Genomic DNA, 14,845 nt, shown 5'->3' with positions numbered 1-14,845 from the left:
TGGACCCAGAGGCAGCCTCACCTTCCCCTGACAGGACTGGGAGAGGAGCACCTGCAGGCAATGGGTCCTCAATCACCTCCGGAGCCAGAGTGGATTCAGCTGGTGTCTGCTCCTGAGGATCCGGCACAGGTGCAGGCCCTTCAGATTCAAGCCCCTGCCCTGGCTCAGCCGGCCCTGGAGGCGGGGACTCCTGTGCAGGCTGGGATTCTTCAGGTTAGGTCTCTGAATCAGATTCCCAGGCCATCACAACCTCCTTCCAGCAACTCCTGCAGCCAAGCTGATGTCAAACCATTGCTCTGCTTTCCTTTGGGCCACATCAGTGAGGCTGAGAGGGGTGGTCTTGTCATCTGGGCAGCCCAGGACCTCCACACACACTGCCCAGGCTTCTGCCCTGGGGAGGTCGCTCTGACGCTGCTAATCCAGCGGTTTGACTTCACCTTGGAGGCGCACTCCATTGTCTCTCGAAACAGACGGATGCCCAAACAAGGGATATTTGTGCTCCTTTTTAGAGTCTCTAGCATGTTCCCTCATGACTTAAGGAAACCCTGCTGAACCAGGAAAGCAACTTCCGTCATTGTGATGCAGTATATGCTACGCTGCTGAGTGAACGGCCTTGAAAGCTGTCTTACTGGCTGATGTAGTGTTATTTCATGTCTTATCTACATGACCATGAGTCTCTCCACAAGATCAGTACATGCAGAAAGGGCCCAAGGGAAGGACATAGAAGCTCAGGACAAACAAGAGTGATCTCAGAGAGAAGCTCAAGTACAAAATGAACTAGTTCTCAAGAGCCAAATTTTCACTGCCTGCTGGCTAAACCACAGGTCACTGAAGCAGAACATCAGATGAGGCCATTCAACCCATTTTTTCTGTAACATGCTATGAATGTACTAGTAAGGCCTGGCTATGGCAGTACACATGGGCATAGCCGGGGGGGCAGCCCCCCCATCAACTGAAACAATAGAAATACTTAACTAACTGACCAATCATGACAGTTCTGCGCCCCCTAACAAAAGTCATGCCCCCCAACAAAAACCCTGGCTGCATCCATGGCAGCACATAACACAATCCTAAAACTGGAAAGGGGGGTTTCAGGTTCTTCTCCTGAGGCTTGCCATCTGTAGGAAAAATGTGATAGGCCCATAAAAACAGGGCTAACAGAAAGCCAATAGCCAAAGCTGACAAATAATAAATCATACAGCCATTCCCTTCCTATGAATAATCTAACAATGCAGATCAATGAAACATAAGAAACGAGCAAGCTATCGGCTTATCTGCTCATCTGCTTCTGTAACCGCAATTTTCGCTTGGTACAAAGTAGGCCATTGGCTAAAAGAGGGTGGGGCCCTTAAAGTCAACAGAAGTTCAAAATCTACCCACGTTTATAGTGTGGTTATAATGATTTACAGAATGCTTCAGTCCGGCTTTCGCCCCGGTTATGGGACCGAGACGACTTTGGTTGCCCTAACCTATGATCTCTGTAGACAGCTGGATCGAGGTGGGTCGGGACTGCTGATTCTTTTAGATTTGTCAGCAGCCTTTGATATGGTCGATCACGAACTTTTGGACCACCGCCTTGCCGACGTGGGGATTCAGGGCACAGTCCGACAATGGCTGTGCTCCTTTATCTCAGGTCGGGGACAGAGGGTGGCGTTAGGGAGGGAGTTGTTGCTGCGGCACTCCTTGGTGTGTGGAGTCCCACAGGCCGCAATCCTTTCCCTGATGCTTTTCAATATCTTTATGCGCCCCCTTGCCCAGATTGTCCGGAGTTTTGGGCTGGGTTGTAATCAATATGCTGATGACACCAAGCCTTATCTGTTGATGGACAGCCGCCCTGACTCGTATAAAGATGTGGCCGTCATGTCTATCAGGGCTCTCTCCTACTTAGAGACCATCTGGGAAAAGATCTGAGGGGGCAAATTTGTCCAACACAATCCATGCTGTATGGCCCATACTGAAAGCAAGACCAAAACAGTGGGGGTTGATTATTATCTATGCTGAGCAACATGAGTCTTGATTATTTCCATGCGGCCAGCACATTTTCATTTTGGTAACCCTTCTACCAGGACCATAAAGAGCTGGACCATAAAGAAGGCTGATCGCCGAAGAATTGATGCTTTTGAATTCTGGTGCTGGAGGAGACTCTTGAGAGTCCCACGGACTGCAAGAAGATCAAACCTCTCCATTTATAAGGATATCAGCCCTGAGTGCTCACTGGAAGGACAGATCCTGAAGCTGAGGCTCCAATATTTTGGCCACCTCATGAGAAGAGAAGACTCCCTGGAAAAGACCCTGATGTTGGGAAAGATGGAGGGCACAAGGAGAAGGAGACGACAGAGGACGAGATGGTGGGACAGTGTTCTCGAAGCTACGAATATGAGTTTGACCAAGCTGTGGGAGGCAGTGGAAGACAGGAGGGCCTGGTGTGCTCTGGTCCAGGGGGTCACAAAGTCAGACACGACTAAACGACTAAATAACAACAACCCTTCTACCAAACGCTAAAGCAAGCAGCTTAACAAAGCTTATGTGCTAGGAAGTCATTCTGCGCATGCCCCATTGCCATGAACCATGCCCCTTGGGAGCATCACTGCGTTCTTGCACAGTGCACATCCACGTCAATGGAGAGAGAATCTTTGGGAGAATTTCCTGTGTGCTCTGCGAATTAACTAGCTCCAAAGAGCGGAGAGGCCTTGTTAGCTTTCGTTTGATCTTGGGCAGTTCAGGGTCTATACAATTTATCTAATGTATTTATATCCCAATATCCTTCACCTCTGAAGCAGATGTAATTCTAAAACCACGTACGCACAGAGGCAGAGAGCATAGCAACAAAAAATAGCTGAAAACTGGGAAACTGCAGAAATGTCGACATGGAATTCTGGGTACATTGCACTGTGCATCCGGGTGCTGGAGTCACATTGTGTCAGTGGTAGGAATGAGCCAAACGGGTGCACACGTCAGAAAAAATGTGCCCTCTGACACCCAACTCCATGTATTTTCAAGCGGGGGAGAAAATGTTCATTCCGAAAGGCAGTAAACAAAGAGGAATTTTGGATGTCTTCCACAATTGTCAGATAAGCCACCAGCAGACAGTTCAAGGTTGATGCAGAGAAAGCATCACAAGGGGGGGGGAGCAAAGCCCATAAGCCCAACAACCACAATCCCATTTCCAAGGGAGTAAACCCACTGAACAAAATGGCACTTAAAGGTAAAGGAACCCCTGACCATTAGGTCCAGTCGCGGACGACTCTAGGGTTGCGGCGCTCATCTCACTTTATTGGCCGAGGGAGCTGGCGTACAGCTTCCGGGTCATGTGGCCAGCAGGACTAAGCCGCTTCTGGTGAAGCAGAGCAGCGCACGGAAACGCCGTTTACCTTCCCGCCGGAGCGGTTCCTATTTATCTACTTGCACTCTGACGTGCTTTCGAACTGCTAGGTTGGCAGGAGGAGGGACCCAGCAACGGGAGCTCACCCCGTCGCGGGGATTTGAACCGCTGACCTTCTGATCAGCAAGTCCTAGGCTCTGTGGTTTAACCCACAGCGCCACCCGTGACCCACTAAAATGGCACATAAAGGTAAAGGGGACCCCTGACCATTAGGTCCAGTCGTGACCGACTCTGGGGTTGCAGCACTCATCTCGCTTTGTTGGCTGAGGGAGCCGGCGTAAATGGCACTTACTTTAGAGTAAATATCCATAAGAGTGAACTTTATTTTTCTGATCACATCCACACTGTACAACCAATGTATTGCCAGATTGCGCATATTGCAAAGATGCCAAAATTTAGAGAGGGGTTTGTTTCGCGGAAAAACATATGGTGTTCGTAAATTGGATTTTTGAAATTACCCATGTAATCCTACACATGCCCACCCCCTCAGAAGTAAGTCCTAATGGGCCTGGCTCCCATGAACGAGGGCACAGGTCTGCAACTTTGATTATAACAAACATAGCTCAGTTGGTCAGAGTGTGGTGCTGATAACACCAAGGTTGCAGGTTCAATCACCTTATGGGACAGCTGCATATTCCTGCATTGCAGGGGGGTGGACTAGATGATTCTTAAGGTCCCTTCCAACTCTAAAAAAATCCTATGATTCTATAATTGTTACTTAATTTTGCATAGTAAGACTGTTTTCCTTGTTTTTGTATTCTATTTTGTATTGTATTGGGGCAAGGCAGGTGGGAGGAAGCCTTGCCTGATGGAGTCTCTCCCCTCACAGTTCTTCCTCCAGGACGGCTCCCTTATGAGGACTCCTAGGGCCGGAGGGTGGGGCAAGTCAATAATTAAATGTATTATTTAAAGTGTTTGTTACAAATGGAGCTACAAGCTAGCATTGCTTTGATTTTGCCAAAGCAGCAGACGAAAAAACAACTGAGGAGTAGTCTTTAAAATGAGAAGGTCGTTTATACTATGTGCTGAACTGAAATGGTAAAATGTTTACTGCATTATACCATTTTAAACAACAGCAGCTGTGTGTCAGGTGGAGGGTAGCAAACACACTCTGGTGTGTTTTTTGGTTAAAGGAAATCCCATGCACTTGGAGGGGGGGGGGAAATGTCTGGGAGAAAGCTTGGATGAACTTTTCTTCTGGACATGCTAGTTAAACAAGTGCTTTCATTTGTCTGTTTGAAAAACAAGAGCAAATATTCAGGCATTCCATCCTGGAAGCTGCCATGGAAAGGCTTTTACTGCCTGATTCTGCTGCAGGTTGCGTGAACTTTTTCCCAGTGCGATTTTTCTGTTCAGCCAATTGATGAAGCCAGAGTTGTTATCTGTTCTCATCGGGTGCCGGTCCTCTTCTGCAAGACTGGAAGTGCCGTATTTTTCGCTCTATAAGACGCACCAGACCACAAGACGCACCTAGTTTTTGGAGGAGGAAAACAAGAAAAAAACTATTCTGAATCTCAGAAGCCAGAACAGCAAGAGGGATCGCTGCGCAGTGAAAGCAGCAATCCCTCTTGCTGTTCAGGCTTCTGGGATAGCTGTGCAGCCTGCATTCGCTCCATAAGACGCACACACATTTCCCCTTACTGTTTGGTGAGTCTTATAGAGCAAAAAATACGGTAACTCTTCTGCCGTCCATTCAAGAGGCCACCAGGTAATTCTTGAACGGGACAAATGCATGGGGGAAAACCCCCAGACGCAAGCGATACCAGTTGTGTGAGCTTTTTCTAAAAATAAATAAATAAATTTGAGGACACCCCCCCAAAGTGGGTGGAGGAAGAGGGAGGAGAGCTGGGTGCATCAAAAGGGAACGTCATGGGTGTGCTACCCAATCTGAGGGAGGCAAAGAGAAGCGGGGGAGAGAATAAAAGGAGGGTGAGATGAGAAGGCAGTAACAGCAACAACCCTGAGCTGTCAACTCTGTCCTGAGGAATTCAGACAAGGGAGGAGATTGTAGGGATCATTAATCATTACGGTCTCTTTGAGCAGCTAACTTCTTAGAGTTTCAAGTCATAGTGGTACCTGAATCTGGTCATCCCTTTTGAGTTTGTTATTTTTTAAGCTCTGCTGTTCCCCCCTCCTCGTCTCTCAGAAGGAAGAGCTGCCCTGGGTCAACTGCCGCAGCTTCTCCACCATGTCTTTGGCAGGAACGAAATGCCTGGTGACCGGAGCTGGTGGATTCCTTGGTCAAAGGATCGTCTGCCAGTTGCTGGAGGAAGAGGAAGGACTGGCCGAGGTCCGCGCCACGGACAAAGCCCTCAGCCCTGAGACGCTCCAGCGCTTTGGAAGTAAGTTCCTCTGTGTTTGTTTTCTGAAGGGAGGGGAAGATCTGGAGTTTAGAGAAGATGTGCGGGGATCCAAATTGTAGGGTTATCTCATGGGGGGGGTGTCATTTCGGGACAGTGGCCTCACTTACTGAGGTGTTGCATGAGCTGAAACATTTCAGAACGCAGGTGGGAGCTCGCAGGATGCACATAGAAAAGTAGCGTGCTCAGGAAAGGAGTGTACTGGGATCCTTTGCCCTGACAGGCCACTTTTCTACCTGCAGGGAATGTGTTTTGTGCAGCAGGGGGTTTGCCCATCACCAAGCAAGGTGCCTCAGGCCCCGTCCTTAAACTGTTGACATAGGAGGTGGCTCTTTAAAAGGCAAAAGGCCTGATATTTCTTCACTGGTTTAGTTTTCTGTTTGGGGATGGTTAAATGTGTTTCATGTTAATATTTTGACGGTGTGGGTTTTTTTAATGTGAGGGTCGTTGTCTGTTTTATATTGCTCTGTGATGGTAGAATGGGGTAGCAGCGGGGCAGCAGTTGTACTGTGGAACAGGAATACTTTGGCATAAGGTTGCAATTGTCTCTTCACAAACCTGGGCGTTCCCCGCAGACTGCCTTTAGCCTCGTCAGAAACATTGTCTCCGGCAAATACCTGAGTGGGCTGTACTTATCTGTGTCTGCGAGGAGATATGAAATCATATGAGAGGGGTTCTGGCCAGGGGACCTTGTCATTATAGGTACTAAAAATCTTTCTCTTGCTTCATTATATAAGGGGCAGCGCCAGATATAATGCATAAGGTCCTCTACTTCAGAACATCCCCTAATGCAAACACATTCGTTTTTTGGTATGCCTCTGTGTCTCCCATCTCTATAAGCAGAGTTTATTGTATTTAGTCGTAACTCTGTAAAAGCTTTCCGAAGTTGTGCAAAAGTCAATTCATTAAAATAAGATGTATGTTCATTGGGAGTGGGCTGTATCTCCACAACTTCCATGTATTCAGATGAACAAATGAAACAGGCTTCCACAACTGGAATTGAATGATGTCTCCCTTTTTACATGCTCAGCTGAATGTTCAGATGCTATGCGAGTTTTTCCTGCCTGTGTGCCTGTGCTGGGAGCAGGGCTGGTGGTCTCTAGATGGCAGGCATGTGTGGGCACCAATCCAGAGCGAAAAATTAAAACTGGGGCATTAGGTGTAAGGGCAACAAACTTAAACCTCAGAAGTTAGGTTTAAATAAGGGACAACTGTTCCTTTGGTTATTGTCCTAGGAAAAGCAGGAAGGACCTCCTGTGGCTGCTGTTCATATATTTCTCTATAGAGAAACCTTCAGTTTAAAAACTAATTGAGTGACTTCAGAGCACTGGCAGACTAGTTTCCCATTGTCCCCTGAATATCCAGGATAGCAGCAGCAACATGCCTAGCAGTACAGTTCAGGAAATATTAAAAGGTTTTCTATAATTAACAAAAGCAACATTCAGTGTCTCTTCCAGATCCTCCATACAGGTCAATTACGGTCAGTTTGAGACCTTTTTGTTGTAGACAATTTGAGGTTCAGGGCGTTGACAATTTCTGTGTGTCTTTTCTCCTTTTCTGTGAAGTCGTACGTTTGTTAAAATCCAGGGATTGTGTACTCAAAGGGGTGGTAGATGGCTGATGGAGGGCTCCGGGTGGTGGACAGGGTAATCTCGGTCTCCCAGGGTGAAAGGCTGGGAGGGTGAAAGGAAGGATTTCGGATAAGAGCTGGGGGGGGGGGCAGCTGCTACCTTCCGTGGGAGGTGGGGGCTGAGAATTGCCTTTAGGAGAGGACTCTGGCAACCATTTTGTGCGAGTCTGATTGATGTGTGACTGCTAATATGTGTGCCACTTTTGGCCCCCAAAGGGGACAGAACAGGGTGGGGGTGTAATGGGCTTATGCATAACCGCTGACATGCAAAATACTAGAACACAACCCCCATGTAAATAGGGAGTTGCCTGTATTTTTGGTAGTCCTTATCTTATTGTACAGTCGTACCTTGGATCCCGAATGCCTTGGTACTTGGACATTCTGGCTCCTGAATACTGCCAACCCAGAAGTGAGTGTTCCGGTTTCCAAACATTTTTTGGAACCCGAACGTCTGACGGGGGCTTCCTGCAGCCAATCAGAAGCCGCGCTTTGGTTTCCGAATGTTTTGGAAGTTGAACAAACTTCCGCAATGGATTCCATTCAACTTCCAAGGTACAACTGTACCTGTATTGTGAAAAACTTTAATAAAAATCTTGTAACTGGTCAATATTGAGCTGTGGGAGGCAGCTTTCAGTGCCCCTATGGCTTGCAACTGAAAAGCTGCGTGGGCACAGACTCCTTGGGATTACACAAAGGTCATGTTAGTCATGCAAGGAAAATGAGCTTTTAAGAAAAAGACCAATATTCAAAAAAGAGGCAGGCTTCCTTCTGCCTTCTTCAGTGTGCAGCAGAATGCTGAGACATCATGGACTCTGCTCCCCCCCCTTTTTTTTGGACACATTGCCCACAAGGGCATCTCTTACTGATCGTGGGCAATTAGACACACACACACACCCCATTTTGAAAATACATACAATTGAACTGAAGAGAGATGTGTCATAATCCAGCACAGATTTAGAAAAGGCTTAAGTTTTTTGTTTTTTTTTTATAATGATATTTATTAAAGTTTCACAAAAATACACGAAAATACAAAACAAAGAAAAAAGTATAAAATTTTAAAATACAGCAAAAAAGTAGAAAATAAGAAAAAACGTACAAAATAAAACAGTTAAAAACACAATAATGTTCCATAACCTATCTTCCTTACTCTTATTTCCCCAGACCTCCTCATACCTCCCTTCTTTGTATTCCAATTCAATTTGTTGCTTCAGCAAATCCTTACCATTAATCTTTTACCCAATTGTTAACCTTTTTTTTTTCCCCATGTCTCTTAAAGCATTACAGCTAAAAACCTCTTAGTTTCTATCCAACATCCTTCTAAAGTTCCTTAATTTTGCAATATTTCTGTAAATAGTCCTTAAATTTTTTCCAGTCTTCATTCACCGACTCTTCTCCCTGGTCTCGGATTCTGCCAGTCATTTCCGCCAATTCCATGTAGTCTAGAAAAGGCTTAAGTCGGCTAGAATCATTTACTTCTTATTGGCTCTAACATACAGTTTGCATATACACTATACCTTTAAAACACATCTTTTCCCTCAAAAGAATTCTGGGCACAGAACTACCCAAACTTTATAGAAATTTATTTATGTATGTGACTACAGCAGCAATCATGTTTATTTGCTCAAAAATGGAAAGAAGAAGTCCTGGCAAAAGAAGAATGGACACAAAAACTCATGGAATATGCAGAAATGGCAAAACTTACCAGAAAAATAAGAAATCAAGATAACAAACTTTAAAAAAATGAATGGAAATGGCTTGTTGAATATTTACAAACAAACTAAACAATAAGAACATTGGCAGGATTGTTGTAATAATCTGCCATTTTATAGGAGTATACATTTAAAGTAGATAACTAAATGGTTAATTCAGAATATGCAGAAAATATAAAAAATTTTAGGAACCACAGAAAGAGGGGGAAGGAAGTCGAGTTTTAAAAATGTTAAAATGATTGTAAAATTATTGAAATGTGTAAATAAAAGTTTTTTTTTTAAAGGAATTCTGGGCACTGTAGTTTAGCTCTTGCAGAGTGACAATTCCCGGCAACTTTTAACAAACTACAGCACCCAGAATTCTTTGAGGGAAAGAATGTGCTTTCAAGGTATAGTATATACAGTGCCAGATTTACATATAAGCTAAACAAGCTATAGCTTAGGGCCCCACTCTTTTGGGGGCCCCCAAAAAATTTAAAGGGAAAAAAACCTGGATGTACATTTCCAAAATATAAGAAACAAATAAAATAAAACCTACATACAGCAACAGTGTTTTGTGTTGTGTTGTAGGCTCCTATGATGTAAGTAATGGGCCCTGCCTGCCAGTCCGCTCCCTAAAAAATCACTGGTTTGCTCATATAAAGGAGCCCATTACCTTCAGTAGCTTAGGGCCTCATCAAACCTAAATCCGACCCTGAGTATATACACAGCCAAAGTCTTGAGAAACATGTCGTTTTGGCTGCTCCTTGATATAGATTAAATCAGGGGTCTGCAGCCTTTAAGACAAAAAGAGCCACTTGGACCCGTTTCCGAAGAAAAAAAAACTGGGAGCCGCAAAACTCGTCATTATAAAAATAACTTTTTTGGCACTTTTTAAAATTATTTCTTTGTTTGACCCCTCAGAATTACTCCTCCTCATAGAAATAAACGTTAAATTAACAAGTTACCTTTTTTTGTGTGTGTGTTCTTCACTCCCCTTCAAAACAGTGACCAGCGTACATGCCCCTTTCAATGCAGTGACCAGCGTACATGCCCCTTACAATGTAGCGGGCGGGCGGGCGGGAAAGTGACGTCGGGACGGTGCGTGACTAACGCACGCACCGCCCCCATGCGACGTCACAGCCAGTACAGCGCCCGCCACAGTGGGGAGTGTCGGGGCGCACAATGCGCCTCCTCCCCTCACTAGTATCCGCCCCGGAGCCGCGGCAAAGGTGTAAAAGAGCCACATGCGGCTCCGGAGCCGCGGGTTGCAGACCCCTGGATTAAACGGTAGGGATTCTCCTGCTCTTTAGTGAACCCATGGAGGCAAACAGCTGATCACCCCTTTATCTGATGTCATAATTTCCAGAAGTGAAGACTACAACTCCCCTGACAATCATCGAAGGGGATATCCGGGATGCAGCGTTCCTCCGCACGGCTACCCAAGGTGTCTCTCTTGTCATCCACACGGCTTGCATCATCGACGTCTTGGGATATATAGACAAACAGACACTCTGGGATGTCAACACGAAAGGTAAGACTGGGTTGTGCAAAGGGAAATCCGGGTGGGACACACTTGGAAAGGAACGTTGGCAAGACGATTGAAATGACCTCAGCAAGGTGATTTGTGCTGCTTATTCATCACCAAACCTTTTATTGGCATCACATACAAACATCCAAACCAAATCAATACAGAATTACCACTTCCCCAGTGGCACAAAACATTTGCTACAAGAAAGGAGGCAGAGAAGTCTATCGTCACATCTCTAGGTCTCCAGGGAGATCAGACGTTTGCAGTGTATTTCGACGACAAAAAAACCAAATAGAGATATTTAGCCAGTAACTTGGTGAGCTCTTGATCATTCCCCAGTAATAGAAAATGTATGACCTCCAACTCTGGTTTCCATTTGGGGATGCAGAGTTGATCCGTGAGGGAGCCTTCCCAGACCCGCTGAAAGAAGCGGTTATTAAACCGCTTCTTAAAAAACCATCTTTAGATGCGGCCATGATGGCCAACTATCGCCCAGTCTCAAATCTTCCATTCTTGGGCAAGGTGATTGAGCGAGTGGTTGCTGAACAACTCCAGGCACGCCTGGAAGAAGCGGACCATTTGGATCCCTTCCAGTCGGGATTCAGGCCTCATCATGGGACTGAAACTGCCTTGGTCGCACTGGTTGATGAACTCCGGCAGGCTAGGGACAAAGGTGAGAGCTGTTTCCTAGTTCTGCTGGATCTCTCAGCGGCGTTTGATACCATCGACCATAACATCCTTCTGGACCGTCTAGAGGGGCTGGGAGCTGGGGGCACTGTCATACAGTGGTTCCACTCCTTCCTCCTGGGCCGTGTTCAGAAAGTGGTGGGGGGGGATGAGTTTTTAGACCCCTGGGCTCTCACTTGTGGGGTGCCTCAAGGTTCTGTCCTCTTCCCCATGCTTTTCAATATCTACATGCAGCTGCTGGGAGAGATCATCATGGGGTCTGGGCTGGGTGTTCATCAGTATGTGGATGATATCCAGCTCTACCTCTCTTTCAAATCAGAACCAGTGAAGGCGGTGAAGGTCCTGTGTGAGTGTCTGGAGGCAATTGGAGGATGGATGGCGGCTAACAGATTGAGGTTGAATCCTGACAAGACAGAAGTACTGTTTTGGGGGGATGGGAGGCGGGCAGGTGTGGAGGATTCCCTGGTCCTGAATGGGGTAACTGTGCCCCTGAAGGACCAGGTGTGCAGCCTGGGAGTCATTTTGGACTCACAGCTGTCCATGGAGGCACAGGTCAAATCTGTGTCCAGGGCAGCTGTTTACCAGCTCCATCTGGTACGTAGGCTGAGACCCTACCTGCCCGCGGACTGTCTCGCCAGAGTGGTGCTTGCTCTAGTTATCTCCCGCTTGGACTACTGCAATGCGCTCTACGTGGGGCTACCTTTGAAGGTGACCCGGAAACTACAACTAATCCAGAACGCGGCAGCTAGACTGGTGACTGGGAGCGGCCGCCGAGACCATATAACACTAGTCTTGAAAGACCTACATTGGCTCCCAGTACGTTTCCGAGCACAATTCAAAGTGTTGGTGCTGACCTTTAAAGCCCTAAACGGCCTCGGCCCAGTATATCTGAAGGAGTGTCTCCACCCCCATGGTTAAGCCCGGACACTGAGGTCCAGCACCGAGGGCCTTCTGGCAGTTCCCTCACTGTGAGAAGCCAGGCAGAGGGCCTTCTCGGTAGTGGCGCCCTCCCTGTGGAACACCCTCCCACCAGATGTCAAAGAGAACAACAACTACCAGACTTTTAGATGACATCTGAAGGCAGCCCTGTTTAGGGAAGCTTTTAATGTTTGATGTATTACAGTATTTTAATATTTTTTTTGGAAGCCGCCCAGAGTGGCTGGGGAAGCCAACCAGATGGGCGGAGTATAAATAAATTATTATTATTATTATTATTATTTAGAAATTGCTGGTGGAGATCAGCATATAGTTCACAATGAAGAACCATATGTTCTGCTTATTGAATATGTCTTTCCTTCACTGCTGACCAACCACAGCCTGTCCCCAGGGAGCTGAAATTCAGAGCAGGGAAGGTGGTTTCTGTTGCAGCAACAACCACCTCTGGGAGAGGGTGGCCTGGTATCACAAGCAATACACACAGGCCAAATATTCAGTGTCCACCTTTTGCCATGAGTCCTCCTGCTTCCTAGGCCCCCTTCAGCTACCTGCTGATGTACTACAACACAATATAGCCTCTGCTGTCTCCTTTCCATGGCACTGTCAGGAATGCGCAGCCACCCCCCAGCCTGTCAGAGCTGTTCTTGGGAAGCTAGTGACACAGAGCAGAATGAGGTAGGGACGCAGAGGCAGAGTCCTGAGATAGAATAGATTGTTCCACTTTACACTGCAGTTTCAGCTGCAGATGCTTAGTGCACAATGTTCTGCATTTAAACGTTGATATGAAATGATCCCATAAACCCACCGTCTATCTAAGAGTCTCCTGTTACAAAATGAGGGACTAGTCTGAAGTCAGTGGATTCTGGACAGGACTGCATGTTTGAATAACCACTTTTCTTTAAAAAGAAACCTCCCTGCATGTAGAAGACCAGTGCATCAGGGAGAATGGTTTAGTACAGGCCGTTCCCTGGTGTGTTTTAGTACACGTTGAGGGATTTTTATGCACACTGATGTACGTTATGCAGAATGAGTGGTAGGACAACACTGAACTGAAAAGGGGCTCAAATTAAGCCTCAGGTCAAAATTTCCAGAAATGTTGTGTAGTAAGTAGACCCACTTTAACGGATAAGCTGGGGAGGAGCTACAGAGGCTTTCAACTTCCTAGCAGGTGCCCCTCTCATAGAGAACACCTGCCACCTTACTTCATGCAGGCAGTTCTCTACAGGCCTGGCACAATGCAATGTGAGCTGGTGGGTTTGGGTCATCGCTAAAAATGGCAGAAGGCACATGTGTGAGAGAGGGCAGGGAAATGTTCTTTTCATTTTTCCACCTCTGGCAGCAAAACTTGAGCCAGCCTTGCTAACGTCTTTCTTTTTGGCAAAGGTACGCAGCTGCTCCTGGATGCCTGCTTCCACAACAACGTCCAGTATTTTGTCTTCACCAGCAGCATTGAAGTGATGGGTCCAAACAGAAGAGGGGACCCCATTGTTGATGGCGATGAAGACACAGTGTACCACGATACCAGAAAATTTCCTTACGCTGAATCAAAGAGAGTAGCGGAGAAATTTGTGCAGCAGCTGGATGGCCAGCCGCTGAAAGATGGCAGCAGTCTTGTGACGTGCGCTTTGAGGTCCCCGTACATCTTTGGAGAAGGAAGTCCTTTCCTTCTGGGCCATCTCGATGAAAGCATCCAAAACAATAATGTCTTTATAAGGCTATCTAGGAAGGAGGCTCTCGTAAATCCCATCTACGTAGGGAACATTGCTTCGGCTCACATTCAAGTGGCGAAAGCCATGAGGGATCCAGAAAAGGTCAAGCGGATCCGAGGAAAATTCTATTACATCACAGATGACACTCCCCACATGAGCTATTCGGACTTAAATTACGAGCTGAGCAAGGAGCTGGGGTTTGGGATTGAACCCAAACTACCAATGCCCTTGACAATGTTCTATTACTATAGTCTGCTGCTGGAGATTGTGAGTTTCTTACTCCGGCCTTTTGCCAGATACATTCCCCGCATCAATACTCACCTTGTGACCTTGGTCAATACCCCTTTTAGCTTTTCTTCCAGAAAAGCTCGATGGGATTTTGGCTATGCACCTCGCTACAAATGGGAAGAAGCCAAGGAGCTTACAAGCCAGTGGATTGCCAAAGTAGCTCCACTGAGAAGGGCCTACCTGAAAAACAAGACCCTCTAAAGTTGACCTCTGTGGCAGGATGAAGAGGAGGCAGGAAGTAAGGAGGGTGGGGGTCAGCCGGGAGGCAACAGAGCAGCCAAAGTGTGGAACCCACTTTCTGTAATGCCTGAATGAAGTACAAGAACCCTTTTGTTCACTGTGGACATTAATGATCAAGCAGATCCCCGCAGAGTTCTTCACCAGCTCTCATGGGCCGCCATCTGCTCCTGTCACCATTCAAAACTGCAAGGACAGCAGTGATTTGTCACATACAGGTTACTTGCAAGCACCTAGCAGAGAAATGTTAATAATAGCAATGCATATATAAAATCAGCAGGACATGCGTGACCTGTGCAACAGGTGTTGTGTGTGGGGTTTTTTTAATTGAGTTTAATTGAGGGCCATTTTATAGAATCAGCATGATCAAGTGGCAATGGTTTTTGTGATAAGGGTG

The 14,845-nt window shown here is 46.5% G+C and overlaps 1 protein-coding gene across 1 annotated transcript; it reads left to right on the top strand.

Moving 5' to 3' along the window:
• The first annotated feature begins 5,321 nt into the window (after window positions 1-5,321).
• HSD3B2 (hydroxy-delta-5-steroid dehydrogenase, 3 beta- and steroid delta-isomerase 2) lies at window positions 5,322-14,750 on the top strand. Its single transcript, XM_080987215.1, has 3 exons — window positions 5,322-5,724; window positions 10,430-10,594; window positions 13,598-14,750. Exons 1-3 carry the CDS (start codon window positions 5,571-5,573, stop codon window positions 14,410-14,412), a joined length of 1,134 nt encoding a protein of 377 aa, XP_080843341.1. The 5' UTR covers window positions 5,322-5,570; the 3' UTR covers window positions 14,413-14,750.
• Window positions 14,751-14,845: the final 95 nt, after the last annotated feature.

This window comes from Podarcis pityusensis (assembly GCF_964106645.2).
Source record: "Podarcis pityusensis genome assembly, chromosome: 17".
Classification (NCBI taxonomy): Eukaryota; Metazoa; Chordata; class Lepidosauria; order Squamata; family Lacertidae; genus Podarcis; species Podarcis pityusensis.
Note: the sequence above shows the minus strand (reverse complement) of the source record. Positions and strands in the feature narration are given on the sequence as shown.